The 21,825-nt window shown below is 36.6% G+C and overlaps 2 protein-coding genes across 4 annotated transcripts; one reads left to right on the top strand and one right to left on the bottom strand.

Annotated features, from left to right (window-relative positions):
- Nucleotides 1–3,523: 3,523 nt before the first annotated feature.
- On the bottom strand, nt 3,524–10,181 carry LOC113510093 (SET and MYND domain-containing protein 4-like). The gene is made up of 3 exons (XM_026893510.3): nt 10,075–10,181; nt 5,082–6,523; nt 3,524–4,011 (listed from the first exon to the last, which is right to left on the bottom strand). The coding sequence occupies exons 2-3, from the start codon at nt 6,509–6,511 to the stop codon at nt 3,675–3,677; spliced, it is 1,767 nt and encodes a 588-aa protein (XP_026749311.1). The 5' UTR covers nt 6,512–6,523; nt 10,075–10,181; the 3' UTR covers nt 3,524–3,674.
- Nucleotides 10,182–12,458: 2,277 nt separating this feature from the next.
- On the top strand, nt 12,459–20,746 carry LOC113510143 (zinc finger protein 568-like). Of its 3 annotated transcripts, none has more exons than XM_026893572.3 (5): nt 12,459–12,776; nt 16,671–16,809; nt 17,940–18,059; nt 18,682–18,825; nt 19,731–20,746. In XM_026893572.3, exons 1-5 carry the CDS (start codon nt 12,615–12,617, stop codon nt 20,729–20,731), a joined length of 1,566 nt encoding a protein of 521 aa, XP_026749373.2. In that variant the 5' UTR covers nt 12,459–12,614; the 3' UTR covers nt 20,732–20,746. The 3 variants fall into 3 exon arrangements, with proteins under 3 accessions (XP_026749373.2, XP_031766522.2, XP_031766524.2); XM_031910662.2 differs by having other exon boundaries at nt 17,928–18,059; XM_031910664.2 differs by lacking the exon at nt 18,682–18,825 and having other exon boundaries at nt 17,928–18,059.
- Nucleotides 20,747–21,825: the final 1,079 nt, after the last annotated feature.

Genomic DNA, 21,825 nt, shown 5'->3' with positions numbered 1-21,825 from the left:
AACTGGAAGTGATTTGGTTATTTTAAAAATTTTTTGTCTGCTTTTACCAGTTTTTGCTATGGATATCATTCAACTGCTAAGATTTTCTTGGGGAATTCAAACTAACTTCTTTGTTTTTATTATTGTTTTCTACACTCGTAACGATTAAGTAATGACAAAGTGTTACAGGCATTTTAAAGTCCTATAATTTCTCCAATTCGCTTTCTGTTTTAAAATGTTGGTGTATAATTTAAAAAGGTTTGTAGAATTGTCTCTTTACGATAGTAAAACGCTTAGTCTCTGCCTGTAATGTTTTCATTATCTGTTTTTTAGAGGCTCTTTTTTATAAAAATATATTTAAAAAATACTGTAAATTCGTTCAATATAGTAACTGTGCGAAGGTAAATTATTTAGGCGCCGTATCGAAATGACGATATGGTGGTCCTAATTTTTTTTTTTTTTTATTTCATTTTCACTCGAAAATGAAGTGTTTTCGCCGCCTGCGCTATCGGTGTATATTGGTGCCTACCAATGTAAACCAAAGAGTGTGTACTCCAAGGAGGGTGAGTTGCCCCATGGGCAGGGGCAAAGAAATCCACAATATGCACTTTATTTATTTATTTATTTATTTACACATACACTAAACAAACTTTTCATTTAAATAATATCATTAACTAAATACAATCGCTCTTTAAGAAAAAAAAAATATAAATTATACATGTTACATATAACAAAGCAACATAATAATGAAGATCACACAATTATATAATAACATTACTATTCTACTTTGAATTTAGAATAAATAAATAAATATAAATAAATATATACGGACAAATCACACAGATTGAGCTAGCCCCAAAGTAAGTTCGAGACTTGTGTTATGGGATACTAACTCAACGGTACTATATTTATAATAGATACATATATATAGATAAACATCCAAGACCCAGGCCAATCAGGAAAAGATCGTTTTCCATCATGACCTGGCCGGGGATCGAACCCAGGGCCTCCACGTCGCAGGCAGGCGTGTTGACCGCTGCGCCACGGAGGACGACAATAAAAAGAAAGACATATGACTGCGCATATTTACAAGTATTGTACTGAACTGGGTGTCATCTTGCGGAAATCCATATCACTGGTTATTTGATTCGAATTATTTTGTTTAATTCCGCTACCGTTATTATGTGTGTGACTGCCAACACTCGAAGATTGGCCACCAGCATTACTACCAGAAGTTCCACAGTCTTCCATATTAGCCATCAATCTCCGACTGCCATTTTGTTCACGCACGATTCGCACTACGTGGTTCACCTCTAAACGAGGCGTCTTCATTGTTCTTCGAGTGTTGGCAGTCACGCGCATACAAATGGTAGCGGAATTAAACAAAATAATTCTAAACAAATTTAATGGCTCCACTCACGTCCTAGTAACGCCACGCAATTCTGGAGTGATCATGCCCCCCGCCCCCTGAGAGTCGGCCATTTTCTCACCCTACTCACGCTGGTTCGTATTGTAAAATTAAGACTCGGAAAGCGTAAACAATTGTAAATATTAATTAGTTTATTAATTTATAAATCCAATAATAATGATAATAGAAATCTTGTTGTATAAAAGTATTATAATTAAGTGATAATAAATTATTATTTTTTTGTAATTAATTTTTTTTTTATTCAAAAATATTAAGAATATTTTTGACGTTACAGAATATACTGACCCCGATGGTTTTTTTTTTGTTTTGATAGATGAAAATGGTATGGTAACCCCGGCTGCGCTAACGGGATACGCTGGCGGGGCACCAGTGAAGGGTGGTAGATGAGAATGAAAACAGGCCAGTTAGCCCTTCATGATGAATTTATCAAGAATTAAACATGATAGTTTCCAGGGGGAACCGCGAGGAGGTCGACGTGGTTGGGTATATTGTTAGCAATAGGATTCTGTCTCCATTACTAACAATCCCTTTCCCTCCTGGTATCCATATTAGGTACCCATGCCTACTTTTTATCGTCTGCTGTCATTATGTAAAAGCAAAGAAGGGTAAGCTTTGTGAAATCCAAATTGTAATATTTACATAATGAAAAATTATTTAATTCGAAATTTTTTTTTTTACAAATAAGAGTCATCTTGCGACTGTTTTCTGTACTAAATTAAACAACAATTTTGAGGGCCTTCTATGAAATGTTTTCTGAAATCTGAAACAATCTCTTCTCTCCTATTACAGAGAACCATTTTGGCTGGAGGGGAAGGGATTGTTAGTAATGGAGACTGAGAATCCCATTGCTAGCAATATACCCAACCAGGTCGACCTCCTCGCGGTTCTCCCTGGACACTATCATGGTTAATTCCTGATGAATTCATCATGATGGGCTAACTGGCCTGTTTTCATTCTCATCTATCACCCTTCAATGGTGCTCCGCCAGCGTATCCCGTTAGCGCAGGCGGCGTAACCATACCATTTTCACCCTACCCAAAAAAAAAATAAAAACATTTTGGCTTCTGTAAACATCTGCATTATTTTTTTAATGTATTGTTAATATAAAATTTTCTTAAGATAATGATTTGATGTTTTTTAACGGATTAATGACGGATAGCTTGGATAGTGAAAGAATAATAGAATTTAGAAGAACGAATAGGAGTTTCTAAACGACCGGATCGGAGGCAATGTACGACCCTGAGAATCGACATGAAACTAAAATGATTATTACGGAAGAACTTAGCGAGTTTTAAAAAACTCAAAGACTGTACAAGTAGAAACTTACGCAATATAAATAAGCTTATTTTACCTAAATGCCGTCTGCACAAAATCAGTAATTCATTCTATGGTAATTGCATAAGATTTTATAATAAACTGCCGGAATCTGCATTAAATCTGACAGAGAGGCAATTCAAATCTTATATTAAACAATTTTTATGTAAGAAAGCCTATTACAGGATAGACGAATTCATAGATGACAACATATCAAGTAAATAATTAGTTTATTAGCATACAACGTTATAATTTTATTTTCTCATTGCTTTCTTGATTTAATTGATTAATTTTAGAAATATGAAAGCGTAGCGATTTTTTGTATTAATTGCCGCATGCATTCTTATGTAAAATGTGAATACTATAACTATCAGATGGCAATTGTGAGTAGCTTTGACGTGGTCTAGTGTTTTGAGTAGTCATGCTCACTAAAATGTCCAGACTTGTGGCGGCGTGGTGGGCCGGGTCATTGGGCTCCCTAAAATATGGTCGAGCGCAGTGATGGCTGGCTCATCCGTCATACTCGTGAACGGGTGCTGCTTGTAGGGACTGGTCTGCTCTAATCACTATGACTGATTTCCTCTTATTAATTGTTTAACCAGTTGGTTATGTATTCAATTTTTTTTTCTTTTTGAGTATTTAATTGAATTAGTGCTAATTGGTGGTTTGTATTCACACAATTAAACTTAAAAATGTAAAATAATAATAAAATTATTTAAAAGAGCATCACGCAAGTTTCTTGCTCGTTCTTCTTGTGATGAGACAGCTTTCCGAACGAGCGGTAAATTAAAAAAAATGTAATGACTTTTCAAAAGTGCTTCAATGTAAGTTTATTTGAATAAATGATTTCTATTCTATTCTATTCTATTCTATTAATGATTATGTTACAATTCAAATGTATACGTTGATAAATATATGCCTGATATATGTATTTTAATAAATTGATTTCAATTTATTCTGAAAAGACCGTATTTTGTGTGTTAGAAAACTGAAAACGCAGTATGTTATTTCTGAATGCATTAAACAATATGGCGTATGCGACAGTATGAGAGACATCGTCCAATGCTGCGAGGGTATTACACGTCTCTTGGAACACCTTCCTATCTTGATTTTCGGTAGTCGATACGAGCGTCTGCCACTGACGTACCATTCTCTCTTGCTTTGCGCTGAGCTCAGTATTTGGTAGAAAGCTTTTCTCATTACAAAATCGACAATTGCATATTAGACCCCTTTCAATTAATGAAATATTTCGTTCCTCCTTCGTATAGATACGTTCAAACCAATAATTCCTGAAATGAAATGTACATAAATATTTAGCTTACGTTCAAAAACGGGTGTTAAAAACGAATTAAAATTTTGTTTTGCTGTTTCAGTTTTCACAGAAGTTTCCTTGCAACAATGCTGAGGCTGTAGAGTAAAAAAAAAAAAAAGTTTTAACACGTGTTTTTTAAATCGAAATAAAACGCGCCAATTTTTCAGTGTTGCAAGTAATTGGTTTAAAAATTTGCCACATCAGATCAATTCTTTAAATTTGATTTGGGAACTATTTTTTTTTATATATAATACAAATATGTCAATAAATAGACACCTTCAATTATTTAAAAAGGAAAATATATTTTAAAACAAGTAAATATTAAATTTAAGTATCATTATGTATCATAATGTGCTGCTTATCCTATTATTTTAAATGTACTTTTTTTTTTAGATATTTTACTATACTAGATAATTTTAATAATGTTATCGGAATTAAACAAAATAATTCAAAATATTCAGTATTCGTAAAAATTTGGATCATTTTTATTTTTCGACCGTTGACACAAATATTTTTTTTTATTGGGTGAAAATGATATGGTAACCCCGCCTGCGCTAACGAGATACGCTGGCGAAGCATCAGTGAAGGGTGATAGATGAAAATGAAAACAGGTCAGTTAGCCCATCATGATGAATTCATCAGGAATTAACCATGATAGTTTCCAGGGGAACCGCGAGGAGGTCGACCTGGTTAGGTATATTGCTAGCAATGGGATTCTCAGTCTCCATTACTAACAATCTCTTTTTCCCTGACACTTATATTATATCATAAAATCATCATCGTCATTTTAACCATCATCTGTATACTGCTGAATATAGGCCTCCGCCATAGAATGCCATAAGGAAAGGTCCTGAGCCGCCTGCATCTACTGACTCCCTGCAATCCATTGCAAGGTCGTCCTACACTGCGTTTGCCCGTACGCGGTCACCATTCAAGAACCTTTCTTCCTTTATAATAAAATATAGTCTTTAAAAGCGCGGTACGATCATCCGATATGCGCGATGCTAAATCGCTTCGTTGTGTTAAAATAAAATTATAGGTACTTACAAGAAGGACACTGTCAGTTCTGTTCCTTTCTTTATAGGTTTCGCAGCAATTAAGCCAATCTTCTTGTTGAGTCCAACCTTATACAGATTTGCATCACAGGAATGCTTCAGCTTACTAGCAAAAGAGAAAATCCCAAAGTTCGGATTTAATTTATCGGTCACACGATGGTGAACTGTCGGTTTTAATGTACCATTTACAAGCTGGTGTTCAGCAGTGTATTCACATGCAACATTCCTTATTTCAAACTCAGACGGGAACGTTACATATAAATGTAGCATTATTCTCCCCAAAGCTTTCATAGCCTCAAACTTTTCGCCGTCGTCAGTCGGAAAGTAATCCGGTATATTACATAATCTGTCTATAATTATTGCAAAAACAAAGCTTTGGTTGAATATTTTGCCGTGAACATAATGTTTATCATCGTTGTAACTGAGAATTGATTGCGGCTTGTATGAATCAAATATTTCTTCATCTGAACTGTTCATCATTCTGTCAGTGCCAATATTGTGTGAAGCTACCACGACGTCCTTCCAACTCTTTGACATCTGTTTAATTTTCAATGCAGTCTTTACTGACAATTTACACTTTGTTGTTGTCGCAACGCATTCAAGAATATCCATTAATTGGCATTCGATTTTGTGACAACCTTCCATGCTTTGCTTCCTGCAGGATTCATTGCAGAACATAACGTAACAACAACCCTCACACGGGATCAGGTTGGGAGTAAATGTAAAGCAGTTATAACAAGATATATTCCGGTTATATTTATTTTGTTGAGCAACAAAAGCTGTTTCAATCGCTACAAGTTCACCTACTGGTATGTCCTTGGCTGCAACCACTTTTGGTAAACCGTTTTCTCTCACTATGCTAATATTTAAGCTCGCACAGGGCACGCACTTATTGCGTTTTGCAGAGAACTTAAAATATTTTCTATCGAAGGTGCTGGTTAATGAAGCCTTACATGATAGTTCTTTTGGAACAATTTGATGACATTTATTTTGTAAACTCCTAAGAATATCAGGTGGACATTGGTCAGTAGAAATTAATTCAAAATCCTTTAAACTCTTACTTGTTGCTCCTAGTTGCATTGACAGAATGGCTCTTTGGTAATATATGATGGACATAATACGAGTAATTTCGTTCTCGGGTATAGTGGCTGGAATGTGCAGAAGTGCGGCGTTATAATACTTTAATGCTCGCTCATTTCGAAAAGAAGAAGCTAACTTTTTAAAGAAAAGACATTTTTGTAAATCTTTTTTTTGTTCTATAATCTGTGGTTTTAAATTTAATTGGCGCGTAATATCAAGGGCGGCCATTACCGCCTCACTCGTGCCGCCATTATCGATGGCATTGTACATCTTGTCGAGGAGGCCTCTTTCTGCTAACATCTCGACGTGTGCCTCAAGCGTTACGTCAAAAAGTCGTATCATTTTGTTGTGAATCTGTGACAGAGTAAATATAAAAATTATATATTATTATATATATTAACGGGCGCTCTATAGTGGGTGTATAAGGAGATGTAGAAGGCGTAAGATTTTAAGACAATTCATTCCTCAAATCATAATTTCACCGAGTAAACGATTGGTTAAACCGATAAAAAGAAACAGCAAGAGCAAGAAGTAATTTTTATTATTATATTATTATTATTTATTATTATAAAAAATTAACACATAAATTAACACCTCTAGATGAAATGCCAAAAAAAGGTTACTATCTATTTATACTTGGGACACTCAGAAAGTTTAGCGACAATAAAAAAATTTTCTATAGGTAAATATATTTTTATTACATCTTTTCAAAGTACTCTCCACCAGCCTCTATAAAAAGTTTTATCCGTTTGAACCAGTTTTTGAAACACTTTTTCCAGTCCGCCGCAGATACCTCGTTTACAGCTTGCTCGAGCGCTGAGAACGCAACATCCGGCGACGAAAATTGTATCCCTTTGAGCTGATTTTTTATTTTTGGGAATAAGAAGAAGTTACACGGTGCTAGGTCAGGGCTGTAAAGAGGGTGATCCAGGAGTTTGACTGGTGTGCTGTCTAGGAAGTCCCTCGTTTTGATTGCGGTGTGGGCGGGCGCATTATCATAGTGGAGCACTAGCCCGCGGAGCCCTGAGTTTGGTCGCTTGTTGCTCACAACAGAGAAAACTTCTGCCAAACATTTGGTAGTATACCATTCGACGTTAATGCTTATTTGGTTTCGTAAAGGAATTAACACCAAGTAGCCAGTCAAATTGAAAAAGCTCGCGATCAAAATCTTCCCTCCGCTTCTAGGTCACTTTACTTTGGTAGGCGTTAATTCGTTTTGAAACACCCAAACCGTCGACTGGCGTTTTGTTTCTGGATCATATTGATAAATTCAGGATTTATCACCTGTGACGATGTCGTAAACACGCCAAGACGAGCCTGTTTCAATATTTATCTATCATATCATGGCACCATTCCACCCTTGCCTGCTTCTGAACATCGGTGAGGTTGTGCGGCACCCAGCGTGAAACTATCCTCCGCACCCGTAGATGCACGTGTAGAATCTCGTGATGGCTTCCTGATCCAATCTGCAATATATGGTGAATCTCTTGGTATGTAACTCTTTTATTGTCGGAGGGAAAGGGATTCTTAGTGATGGAGATTGAGAATCCCATTGCTAGCAATTTACCCAACCAGGTCGATCTCCTCGCGGTACCCCCTGGAAACTATCATGGTTACTTCCTGATGAATTCATCATGATGGGCTAACTGGCCTGTTTTCATTTTCATCGATCACCCTTCACTGGTGCCCCGCCAGCGTAACCCGTTAGCGCAGGCAGGGTACCATTCCATTTTCGCATATAAAAAAAAACTCGTCTATCGTCTTGGATCAAATTTTTCACTGCTAACACGTTTTCTTCCGTAACAGCCGTTTAAGGGCGACCACTTATTTTTGCATCCCCCAAAGTTAGTCGACCGCGCTTAAATTCATTATACCAATGATACACGGTTGCCTTAGAAAAACCTTCATCCGTGAATGCCATTTGGAGTCTATCGTACGATTCGTTCGGTTTCAGGCGACACTTAAAATCGTAAAAAATCATAGCGCGAAAATGTTCTCGACGCAAATCCATTTTTCAATAAGAAAGTAATTTTAATTAGCTCGCAAAAAATGTGGAGGGAAGTTTTGAATTTAGAACGTACCTATTTTTATATTTAAGTAATCATATTTTTCAATAAATTATAACTGGCCAGTCTCACATACATAAAAACTTTTTCTCGCAATACTTTCTGAGTGACCTAGTACATGTATATGTGCTTTAGATTAGATTATATACATAGAACACCGAGTGTCAAAAACTTGACCCGTTTTTTACACTCGGTTCTTGATACGTGGATTTTTATTTAGATTAAATTTTCCGAAGTCATTTTTTTTTAAATACATTGGAGTATATTTTTCTGATATACAGCATCCATGTTTCTTTTTCTAACACACATATAAATCAAAGTCATCGGAGGGAAAGGGATTGTTAGTAATGGAGACTGAGAATCCCATTGCTAGCAATATACCCAACCAGGTCGACCTCCTCGCGGTTCCCCCTGGAAACTATCATGGGTAATTCCTGATGAATTCATCACGATGGGCTAACTGGCCTGTTTTCATTCTTATCTATCACCCTTCACTGGTGCTCCGCCAGCGTATCCCGTTAGCGCAGGCGGGGTTACCATACCATTTTCACCCATCAAAAAAAAATCAAAGTCATCAGTAAAAAAATAGATCACAATACGAATTGTTATGAACTCTTTATTTTGTTTTATCAAATATAATTTCTCCTATATACGAAGTAATATTATGGACATTATGGCAACCCTATTTACGTACGCATTGATACCTAATTGAGCTGTTTTTAGCGAAACATTTGTATGGAGATTTGAAACGCCTCCACTTTTGACATACATATCTATATTCTATACATATTTAAGTCTAATTTAACTTTCAAAGGGAGACTTTGTACAAAAGTCGTTTGTTAGGACACCTCTATCCCATTCGTGTTTCTACCGTGAAGCAGTTGTGTTTGCATGGCTGTATTTCAGTTTAAAGGTTGGAACATGGCAGTGAATTTACAGGGTGTAAATAACACAAGAATAATACCTGAGTCCTCAGAAAGTTATCATGGCTAAACAGTATACTCTGTTATGTCCATGGTACTGCTCATGTCTATAGGCGACGGTTACCACTTACCATCAGGTGGGCCGGCAGCTTTTTTTAGATTCTAAATTGCATAAAAAATTTCATTTACAAAGATTTTAACAGGGAGTTCATCCTCATGTCCTACAGCCTCAATGGTCGCGTACTGCGCGGTTTCAAAGATTGATCCTCCCACGAACACTCAGGTTGTGGAATGAGCTCCCTGCCGAGGTTTTCCCAAGAGACTACAGCATGGAGTTCTTCAAAAGGGGGGTAAAGAGGTTTCTTCAGGGTCGGCAACGCACGCGTAATACCTCTGGTATTGCAGGTGTTCATAGGCTACGGTAATCACTTACCATCAGGTGGGCCGTATGCTTGTTTGCCACCTCAGTGGTATAAAAGAAAAAAGATTTTAACTAAATAAACACAAACATTTAAGCATAAAAACGTGAATAAAATGAAAATCTTGTAAACTTATAACTTATTTAAAGTGGGGGCCTCAATAAGCTATGCCGGCCCGGGCTTCTGGCGGGCTTAGTCCGCTTAGTCCGCCATTGTTCACAGGGCATTATAATTAAAAATTATGTCCCACGCAAAAAAAAATGAAGTCAACTGTGACAAGAGCAAATATTTTGATTTATAAACTAAATAACTGAATCGTTTTTAAAAAAATTCTTGTAAACTAATCTGTAAAAGTATAAAAAACATAAAAAAAAAATAGAAATCGGATTACAACTGACCTTTGCAAATGACACAATTATGACACAAACATAAACAAACATAAAAAAAATACACTCGAACTCTTTTTTTTAAGTCGATTGAAAACAATTAGAACTTACCAACTTTTATGTACTTCGATGATAAATAAAGACTTTCTTCAACTGGCGTCGATATTATTTTTTTATTAATTTACATAAAGATATGGCATGTTACAAATTGTTAAATAGATAAGATAAAAAAAAAAATATTCATTATCTTTGTATATAACTAGTGATCCGTCCCGGCTTCGCGCGAATGTATAGGCAGAAAGATACACTTTTTTTTTTAAACCACTAAGCTGGCAAGCAAGCATAAGGTCCACTTGATAGTGAGAGATTACCGTAGCCTATAACGCCTGCAATACCAAAGGCATTACGCGCGCGTTGCTAACCCTAAAGAAATCCCTTCACACCTTTTTTGAAAAATCCCATGCTGTATTTTATATATTTGCTTTCACAGGCAAATTTCGGTTACTTTTTATTGCGTTATTATAATTTACGCAAAGATACGATTACAGGATCAGGGAAATTGGAAAAAAAGTAAATTAAGTAATCGTAAAATAATGTATATAGTTTTTTTTTTTTATGCAATTTAGAATGGCAAACAAGCAGACTGTCCACCTGATGAAAAGTGGTAACTGTCGCGTATAGGGGGGAAAGAGATTGTTAGTAATGGAGTTTAACAGCCCCATTACCAGCAATATACCCTATCAGGTCGACCTTCAAGTGATTCTCCCTGGAAACAATCGTGAACAATTCTTGTTGAATTCGTCACGATGGGCTAACTGACCTGCTTCATCCTCACCTTCACTTCTATCAGCTTTCACTGGTGCCCCGCCAGTGTATACCGATAGCGCGGGTGGGGTTACCATTCCATTATCACCCATTAAAAAAAAATGTCGCGTACTGTTTTTATTCTAACAGATTACAACAAATTGGGTCTCAAGAACAATTCTTTAAAATTTTTTTTTTTTTTTTGCGAAACAGTACACTCTATTATGTTCATGGTACTGCTCATGTCTATAGGTGACGGTTACCACTTTCCATCAAGTGGACCGTAAGCTTGTTTGCCATTCTAAGTTGTATAAAAAAAAAAACAGTGAACAGGTATGACACATTCTCATCGTAATTAATAAAATAATGTTTATGCTATTATTGTGGTGGTAAAAACAAACGATTTTATCTATGATTCGCATGCTGTTTGAACTTTATGGACTGGCTGATTCGGTGAACTTGGTATCACCTACAAAGTAATTCTCAGTAATTATGCAAAATTACTTTTGATTTTTCTAATTTTTCAGCTGAACTTTTCTTTGGTTTTCCATTTTTTTTTTCTTTTAAACTGTCCATGTATTATAGTCAACAAAACAAAAAAAAAATTTAGACAGTAAAGCCATTTTTGAGTTTTAGTAAAACTAACGAACAGCTATTGTTTTATATATAATAAATAATAATAGATTATCCCTGTGATAATAAAAAATATTGGAAATAATAATCGCGATTAGATCACTTATGGGACAGAACGACAAATAGTCACTACTAAATAATCAGTGTTGCCATACGCAAATTTAAATTCAAATAATTTTTATTCAAACAGACTTTTATAATGTAATTTTTTTAATCTACTGAAGGCTTCGGTTGTAATCTGTTTCGAAATGTAGCGGGCTCTTAACACTAGATAGGCGACTAAATGCTGGAATAACATACCCCCTCCAATGAGACTAGCTGCATCTAAATCCATTTTAAAAAAAAAATATTAAAATAGCATTTATTAAATAACAAAAAACTTGGGTTAGTCGCCTGGTAGCGACTGCTTTCAATATAATAATTAATGTGGTTTATCCAGACAGTTTTTACCAGAGGGAGACTTTGTACAAAAGTCGTTTGCTTGGGTACCTCTGTCCCATTCGTGTTTCAACCGTGAAGCAGTTGTGTTTGCATGGCTGTGTATCGGTTTGAATGGTGGGATATGTCGTGAATTTACTGGGTACAGAGGAATAACACCTGAATCCTTAGGAATGGCAACGCCTGAGGGGTGTCATGAGCGAAACAGTATTCTCTGTTATGTCCATGATACTGCTCATGTCTATAGGCGACGGTTACCACTTTCCATCAGGTAGGCATTCAGCTTGTTTGCCATTCTAAGTTGTATAAAAAAAAAAGTTTTTTATTACAAGAACCTATTGTTACATATTTTCTTGGGTTTCCTAATTGGATTTAAATTTAATATTAAAAGAAACCGACTACTTAACGTAAATCGTTTATTCAAAATCACTCATGACAAAAGTGTGAGACAATAGATGTCATAAACAAACTTAAAAAAATTACAATACATAGATCTTTTACGAAACGCATGAACATTCATAAACGATCTTTTCTAAACTACCAATAATTTACGACACGTTTTATTCAAATAGAATGAAAATAAAAAAAAATAAGACGTAATGTCACTGTCAATTGAGTGTCACTTAAAAAGACATTTGTTTGTTTTCTTTTTTATTATTGTCGCTTCCGTGCATTGAAAATCGATAAAAATGAGAGGAAGAATTTAAATATTTAATTGTTGATACTGATTGTATGTTCGTAATTAATGAAACCTTTTTCAATTATTCTTAAATAATATGGATGCGGCCAATAGAGACTCATTAGACATTAAGAAGTGGCACAACTATTGTCGGTGTTGTATGAAGACCGGTCATTTTAAAGATATTACTGCCGAGTATGATTATTACGGACAGAAAGAAATTTATGACGAAATGCTTAAAGGAACGTTTAATATTCAGGTTTGTATATTTTTAATTATTTTTTATATAATGTTTTGCAGTGAGACAAAACGTGCAAAATATTTTATAAAAATAAAAGACCTAAAGTTTGTGTGTAATTTCGTCAGTTTAAAAATTAGGTATGTCAGTTTTTATATTTAGGTTCATGGTTTCAAAACGAAATCTGCTTGACATCGAAAACAAAACACAATTGAAGTCAAAAACTAGCCTTTCTCTATATGAATATATAAGATGCACACATTGCCACTTATAAAAGTTAATTTTTTCTTAACGCGTTAAAAAGTATCCTATCCTAACTCCTGAAACACAGGTTTTTTCATACTTACCTCGGGAGTTAGGGACTTCAAACTATATTGTAACAAAGAGTGAAATAAAAAATATTTATATTTATTTATTTATCCTGTCTCAAGTTGGTACAAAGAATACATATTTTTAACATTTAATTAAAACCAGTTGAACAGTTTCGGTAATTAGAGTAAAAGAACATAGTTACATGGGATTTTCAACATAAACATTCTAAAGGCTGTATATTTTTTTATACAACTTAGAATGGCAAACAAACTGACAGCCCACTTGATGGAAAATGGTAACCATCGCCTATAGACATGATCAATACCATGGGCATCTATCTATCTATCCACTTAAGAGCTGCGCTACCATGGGCATAACGGAATTAATTGTTTCGCCCATGATAACCTCCATGCGTTGCCATTCCTTAGGACTCGGGTGTTATTCCTCTGCACCTTGTAAATTCACTGCCATATCCCATCTTTAAAATTCACAAATCTAAACACAACCATGCAAACACAACTGCTTCATGGTAGAAACATGAATGGGACAGAAGTGCCCAAGCAAACAACTTTTGTGCAAAGTCTCCTTCTAGTTATATGTTATATACATATTACATTAAATTTACTTGCCCCTTACATGTACATAACATATCTAGTGTTATCTTCTCTTCCAGAAAACTCGATACTCAACTGAAATGAACAAATTATTTACATTACCAAAAAAACCTCATAATATAAATTACATGGAGTCTTTTCTAACCCTGACATTGGCTGAAAATCACCATTGTGTCTATGGTGGAAGCCATTTAGAAAAAAAAAAGAAGTAAAATACCCATTTCTATCTATATATAACAGTATTGCATGAGCCTTTAACTGTCCACTGTTGAACGTAGCATAAGGTTGGTTTTGCTAGTAGTTGCCACACTTGGCAACTGCAGTTAGCCTTTAGATATCTTAAGAGGGATGCTGTTGTCCATCCATCGATCATTAAGTTCCCTTAGTCACCCCTAATAACACCCATGGGGAATGAAGGGGTGGCTCATTTTATACGGGGACCATGTGGTAATAATAAAGTATTTCATAACACTATCTTATTGTTATAAAATCTTTATTGTACATAATTTACATTGGACACATTAAAAGATTTAATATACAATGGCGGACTTATCCCATAAAGGGATCTCTTACAGTCAACCCTTGAGAAGCTGAAAGAAAACTATAGAATGTTTAAGGCTAAAAACCATACAGCTAAATAATAATAATTATAATTTTGGACTTTTTTTTTGTTTGCTCCATTAAATATTTATTAGTAACAATATTCTTAAAACTAATGTTAGTAAATTTACATAATTTACATAAATTTACAATCCCTATGAGGTTGGCATAGTCACTCTGGTGTACTAAAGCCTCAACAAAAATATGATTAAAAAAAAATAAATAAAAAAAAATTAACATACAAAATACACACACACACACACACACACACATAATATATTAAATAGTATACAGATAATCACCGCTGTACAATTTCATTGGAAATTGCGCAGCAATGATTAACGTACACACAGTGCAGCCTGCTTGCCATCATACTCAGGATGCTGTTGGCGCTGGCATGTACTGTGTTCACCAGGGATGCATACCTTTTCCGCATTGTGGCATAAAAACAACCTACACGATGCTCAGCGGACATCCCTGACGCGCTACAGAATTGTGACAGCCCCTATAACACCCTGAACACTTTTTTTTTTGATGGGTGAAAATGGTATAGTAACCCCGCCTGCGCTAACAGGATACGCTGGCGAAGCACCAGTGAAGGGTGATAGATGAGAATGAAAACAGGCCAGTTAGCCCATCATGATAAATTCATCAGAAATTAACCATTATAGTTTCCAGGGAGAACCGCGAGGAGGTTGACCTGGTTGGGTATATTGCTAGCAACAGGATTCTCAGTCTCCATTACTAACAATCCCTTTCCCTTCAAACCCTGAACACGTTATTATATTGAATACGAAGGTCGCTGTAGGATTTTTGGGTACATACAGACCACAGGTTGCATGTGTAGAAAGATGTGCAATATTAAAAAATAAATCTATTTGTTGGAACCAAATATTATGAAATACATGTTTTTACAAATTACAAAAGTAGAGTAGTGTACGATAACAGCCACGTTAGTTAAAAATAACTGTGTCGTGGCAGTCAACGCCCACCTCCTCAAGGCAGAGGCGCTAACGTTCCAGTGCAATAAATAAATCTGTTAATTAAATAAAGGCAAAGTTAGTGTTAAGATATAGCATGTACATATAGCACATATATATACGCCCAACATACATATAAACATTTAGTTTAATATGATCTAAATAATATTTTTCTATTTAGATAGATAGATAATTTATTTACATTATTTACAGCACACAAATTACAATAAAAAAAAAAAAAACATACACATTGGTCATGGCTGGAAAGAAGCCATATAGTATATTTAAAAAAAGAAAAAATATGATTTGAATTTTTGCATACCATTCTTGTCTCTCTTTGTGTAATGTCTAACTATAATTTTGTTATGTAAATAAATATAAAAATCACTAGTGGAACTATAAAAGTGGTATCATTTTGGAGTACGTCGTATACACATAATACACAATAAAAGAGATAAAAGAATGAAAATAAAAAAGCAACAAAACAAAAAAAAAACAATATATGAACTAACAATCTCATTTCTTTCCTTTTCTAAACTGTCCCTTATAGAACAATAATTCAATATGCTGTCTGGATGTCAGGTTTAAATTTTCTTTTTACCCCTTTCAGACCTGAACGATACGGGCGTGATTGTAACTTTAAAAAATAAAAAACCGCGCGCAATTCATTTTTACGCACGAAGCTGAAATAACATGATAGTGAGATTCTAAACCAGCCAATAAGAAATCGTTTTAGCGGTTAGGTGGTGCAGTAGTCTCGTGGGTGCCGGCAACATGGCTTAGCTCCAAAACACGAAAATATATTTACTCTGAAAAAAAAAATCTTGAGTCTAAAAGGGATATATGATGAGGCCATTACATTAACCAGCTCTTAGTACCTGTCTATAAATCTTTCTACCAGTCTTTGGATGCTGTGTCGTTTTTCAAGCGAGAGAAACTAATGCTTCCCAATCCTAGTAATTGTGGGCCAATTAAAAAAAATATATAAATTTATGTATATGGACATCAAACTAATTAAAGTCGATTGCTTGGGCACCTCTGTCCCATTCGTGTTTCAACCGTGAATCTGTTGTGTTTGCATGGCTGTGTTTCGGTTTGAAGGGTGGGACATGGCGTGAATTTACTGGGTACAGAGGAATAACACCTGAGTCCTCAGGAATGGCAACGCATGGGGGGTATCATGGGCGAAACAGTCAACTCTGTTATGTCCATGGTACTGCTCATGTGTATAGGCGACGGTTACCACTTTCCATCAGGTGGGCCGTCAGCTTGTTTGCCATTCTAAGTTGTATAAAAAAAAAAAACTGAAAATGGTGAAATAGGAAATCGAGACATTCAGCAAAAATTATCAATCCAGGTTGAATAGGCATAAAGACAAACTAAATAATTATTTATTATTTTATTTACAGATTCCTAGCGTTACTGAATACCGTCAAATTTGTGAAGACTGTACCTTGAGGTTGCGGGATGCCACCACATTCAAGCACATGGTGGTGGAAACCAACAGAATCTTCTCGGAGTATCTCTCAAACTCACTGTGTGATGTAGGTTAGTTAATTGGTTTGCCAAAGATAATCAAGGGAGATGTTTCCTCCCACGAACACTCAGGTTGTGGAATGAGCTCCCTGCCGAGGTTTTCCCAAGAGACTACAGCATGAGGTTCTTCAAAAGGGGGGTAAAGAGATTTCTTCAGGGTCGGCAACGCACGCGTAGTACCTCTGGTATTGCAGGTGTTCATAGGTTACGGTAACCATTTACCATCAGATGGGCTGTATGCTTGTTTGCCACCACAGTGGTATAAAAAAAGGCCCTTAGAGTGGGTTGTTTTTTTTTTTTAATGGATGATGATGGTATGGTTGCACTTGCGTCAACGGTTTACGCTGGCGGGGCACCAGTGAGGGATGTTAGGCCAGGATGAAAAGGCAGGCCAGTTAAAGATAATATACTTAAAGATTTTTTTTTTTTATTTATTTACACTTTATTGCACCAAGTAAAAAGAGAAATAACAAATACAGTAAATATTTATGGGAAGTGATACAAAAGGCGGCCTTATCGCTAAGCAATCTCTTCCAGACAACCTTTGAGTAGAGGACATTCAGAAAAAGACAAAGAATCCCATAGAAGTTTTACTAAAATCGGTTCTCGGAAGTCGGTGTTTTCTTTTTTCGAGGTACAAAATCTACTTTTGCGATATTTTCACATACAGACAGTCCTCGATTTACGTTGCTTTAAGTTACGTTAAACAATGTTTTGACACTATTGCTCAAGCATACGTCAATTGTTTCGATTCCCGGCATAAGAGAGTTCATTTCACATCATATAATTATTTTAAGAACTTTTTTTTTTATACAACTTAGAACGGCAAACAAGCTGACGGCCCTCCTGATGGAAAGTGGTAACCGTCGCCTATAGACATGAGCAGTACCATGGACATAACAGAGTATACTGCTTCGTCCATGATACTCCCCATGCGTTGCCATTCCTGAGGACTCAGGTGTTATTCCTCTGTACCCAGTAAATTCACGCCATATCCCCACCTTCAAACCGAAACACAGCCATGCAAACACAACTGCTTCACGGTTGAAACACGAATGGGACAGAGGTACCCAAGCAATCGACTTTTGTACAAAGTCTCCGTCTGGTAATGGCATTTATTATATTAACAGGATTTATTGCAGATAATAAAGCATTAATCACAGAAATGAAACTGGAGTCTGTAAAAGTCGAAAGCCTACCGGTTGCCAGTGATGTTTTCGATGATGATGATGATTGCGTTGATGACAGTCTCGATGATAACGGTGAGTGATGTACAGTAACGACCTAAAGGGTGGAGAGGGGGGGGACACCCTTGTTTATAAAATGGCGGTAGCCGGTCTTTATTTTGTTATATATTTTTTTTATATTAAAAAAAAATTAACAGACCGCATGTTTGTTGCCTTAGTATTTTTTTTTTAATTTATTCAGTTATTTACTTATTTTTACCAATTTTAATTTGTTTTATCTTGTAATCTTTATTTTTTTTTTAATAGATGTAAATGGAATGGTAACCCTGTCCGCACTATCGGTATACGCTGCGGGGCACCAGCGAGGAATGATAGGTGACGATGAAATGTAAAATGAATGACAGGGGATATATCGATAGCGCGGTATACACCGACGGGGCACCAGTGGAAGATCATAGGTGAGAATGAATGCAGGTCAGTTGGCCCACCATGATGAATTCCACAAGAATTAAACATGATGGTTTCCAGGGGGAACCGCGTGGAGGTCGACCTGATAGGGTCAATTGCTAGCAACGGGGCTATTAGACCTCATTACTAACAATCCCTATCCCCCCTAATCTTGAATATTAGTTAATTTTAAATTTTCGCCTTGTTTACATATTTTAAATAAATTTATTACTTTTAAATTACATTTCAGAGATTCTCGCCAATATAAAACTAGAGTTAAGCAGAGACAATGTGAATGAACGTTTGGAATCCATAGAGAAATCAGTCAAACGGAAATGTACCTATAAGAATGTTCCAGAATCAAAAAAATTTAAATCGAATAAAGTTGATATGGGTAAAATGGATTATTATATATATTTTTTCTAAAACTAAATTAATATTATAATTATTGCCGTGTGGTCCCGGCGTAGAACAAACCACCCCTTTAAAAGCTTTACTAAAAAAAAAATTAAACTCTATTCTATAATCATCATCATCATACCAGCCTTTAACTGTCCACTGCTGAACATAAGCCTCCCCCTAGGGGGGTTTTGCCAGTAGTTGCCACGCTTGGCAAGCGAATTGGCAACCGCAGTTAGGCTTTAGAGATGTTTTAAAAGGGACGCTGCGGCCCATCCCTCGGCCTCCGTTAGTGTCGCCTCTTACGACACCTACGGGAAATGAAGGGGTGGCCCATTCTATGCCGGGACCGCACGGACATATATCCTCTTACGTGTGCCTCCACGCGGTTCCCCCTGTAAACCATCGTGGTTGATCAATGTTGAATTCGCCACGATGGTACAACGGACCTATTTCATCCTCACCTATCATCCCTGACTGGTGCTCCGCCAGCGTATACCGATAACGCAGGCGGGGTTACCATTCCATTATCATCCATTAAAAAAAAAAGGTTTTTTTATTAAACACTTTGGACATCACTAAAAACATTTTGTAGGATTTTTGAAATTTGTAACATGTGTCTACATGTTTTTTTTCCTTGATGGGTGAAAATGGTATGGTAACCCCGCCTGCGCTAACGGGATACGCTGGCGGGGCACCAGTGAAAGGTGATAGATGAGAATGAAAACAGGCCAGTTAGCCCATCATGATGCATTCATCAGGAATTAACCATGATAGTATCCAGGGGGAAATGCGAGGAGATCGACCTGGTTAGGTATATTGTTAGCAATGGGATTCTCAGTCTCCATTACTAAAAATCCCTTTCCCCCCTATGTGTACATGTTTATCAAATCTTCGCAGATAAACCACAAAAAGACTGGCGCAAAATAGTTGAAAGGCGCGGCAATGGTCCGATACTCAGGGAGATATCGCTGAAACTCCTCGCCAATTCCACCATGTGTGTATTTCAATGGAATAAGAGCCGGTACAGATGCTTCTGCTGCAAGGAACCCTTCTCCGATATGGACACGCTGAGGCACCACACCGCCGAGCAGCACACGTTGGAGAACATCGAAAAGAAGATCATCTTCCAACAAAACAGGCTCGTCAAAGTCGAAATCTCTGAACTAAGGTGCCGTCTGTGTAACAGAAAGATGGAAACGCTGCAAACGTTCCGAGACCACTTGAGCACCACCCACGGAATGGAGTTCACGCTAAAAGAAGACTTACTCGTACCGTTCAAGATTCAAAATGGCGATTTGCACTGCCAGTTATGCACGGAGAGCTTCAGTACATTCAGACTGCTTAATATACACATGAACAAACATTACCAGAAGCAAGTGTGCCATATATGCGGTGCTGGGTTCTCGAATTTGGTGTTTCTGAACCTCCACAAAACGAGGTCCCATCGTCCGTTGACTTGCAAAACTTGCGACGTGCTGTTCCCGTCGAAAACTGAGAAGAGACGCCACGACGCGGTAGTCCACGGGGTGAAAGTGGAGAGGAAATTAAGATTCCCCTGCCCATACTGCAGCGAACGGTTCTACCAAGAGAATTTCCGTGTACAACATTTGGTGGAGAAGCATGGAATGGTGAAGCCGCAGTTCGCTTGTGCGGTTTGCTCGAAGATCTTCATCACGAAAAGCCTGTGCAACAATCACACCAAGAATGTGCACATGAAGGAGAAGAATCATGAATGCAACGTGTGCCATAATTTTTTTTACACCAAATCCGACGTTTTGAGGCACAGTGTGACGCACACTGGCGAGAAAAAATTCTCGTGCGGAACGTGCAATGGACCGTTTGCGACGAAGGACTCCCTCCGGCGTCACATGAAAAGAGCCCACATGGGTTTAAATTAAATATTTTTTGTTAAACTGTAGTTTTCTTTATTCTTTATTGTACACAAAAGGTTATTGAAATGTAAAAACAAACATAATAGTGCACAAAGGCGAGCTTATCTCCAATAGAGATTTCATCCAGCAAACCCAATTCTTTCTATGGATGGTAATGGTATGGTAACCCCGCCTGCGCTAACGGGATACGCTGGCGGAGCACCAGTGAAGGCTGATAGATGAGAATGAAAACAGGCCAGTTAGCCCATCATGGTGAATTCATCAGGAATTAACCATGATAGTTTCCAGGGGGAACCGCGAGCAGGTCGACCTGGTTGGGTATATTGCTAGCAATGGGATTCTCAGTCTCTATTACTAACAATCCCTTTCCCCCAGAATATCGTTAGGTGTAGACAATAAAAAAATCCATATTAATTCCAAGGTTAATATAATAATAGTCACATAAGAACACATACGTGCGTACATAGCTTTAGAAATTGAAATAAAAAAAATGCACGTGTATGTTTTACCCCCGTCTCGTGGGATCCGTATCAATACTATTACTAACTTATTATACTTACTTATAGTATAAAACAAAGTTGCTTCCCGTCTATCTGTCCCTTATGTATGCTTAGATCTTTAAAACTACGGAACGGATTTTGATGCCTTTTTTTTTAATAGATAGAGTGATTCAAAAGGAAGGTTTATATGTATAATACATGCATAATATAGTAGAGAGCGGGGAAAGGGATTGTTAGTAATGGAGACTAAGAATCCCATTGCTAGCAATATATCCAACCAGGTCGACCTCCTCGCGGTTCCCCCTAGAAACTATCATGGTTAATTCCTGATGAATTCATCATGATGGGCTAACTGGCCTGTTTTCATCCTCATCGATCACCCTTCACTGGTGCCCCGCCAGCGTATACCGTTAGCGCAGGCGGGGTTAACACTCCATTTTCATCCAATAAATAAATATATATATATATATATATATATATATATATATATACTCTCTCTCTCTATATATATATATATATATATATATATATATATATATATATATATATATATATATATATATATATATATAGAGAGAGGAGACTTTGTACAAAAGTCGA

Source organism: Galleria mellonella, unplaced genomic scaffold (assembly GCF_026898425.1).
Source record: "Galleria mellonella isolate WM207_F2 unplaced genomic scaffold, CSIRO_AGI_GalMel_v1 utg778, whole genome shotgun sequence".
NCBI lineage: Eukaryota > Metazoa > Arthropoda > Insecta > Lepidoptera > Pyralidae > Galleria > Galleria mellonella.
The sequence above is the reverse complement of the archived record's forward strand: the minus strand, read 5'-3'. Positions and strand labels throughout refer to the sequence as shown.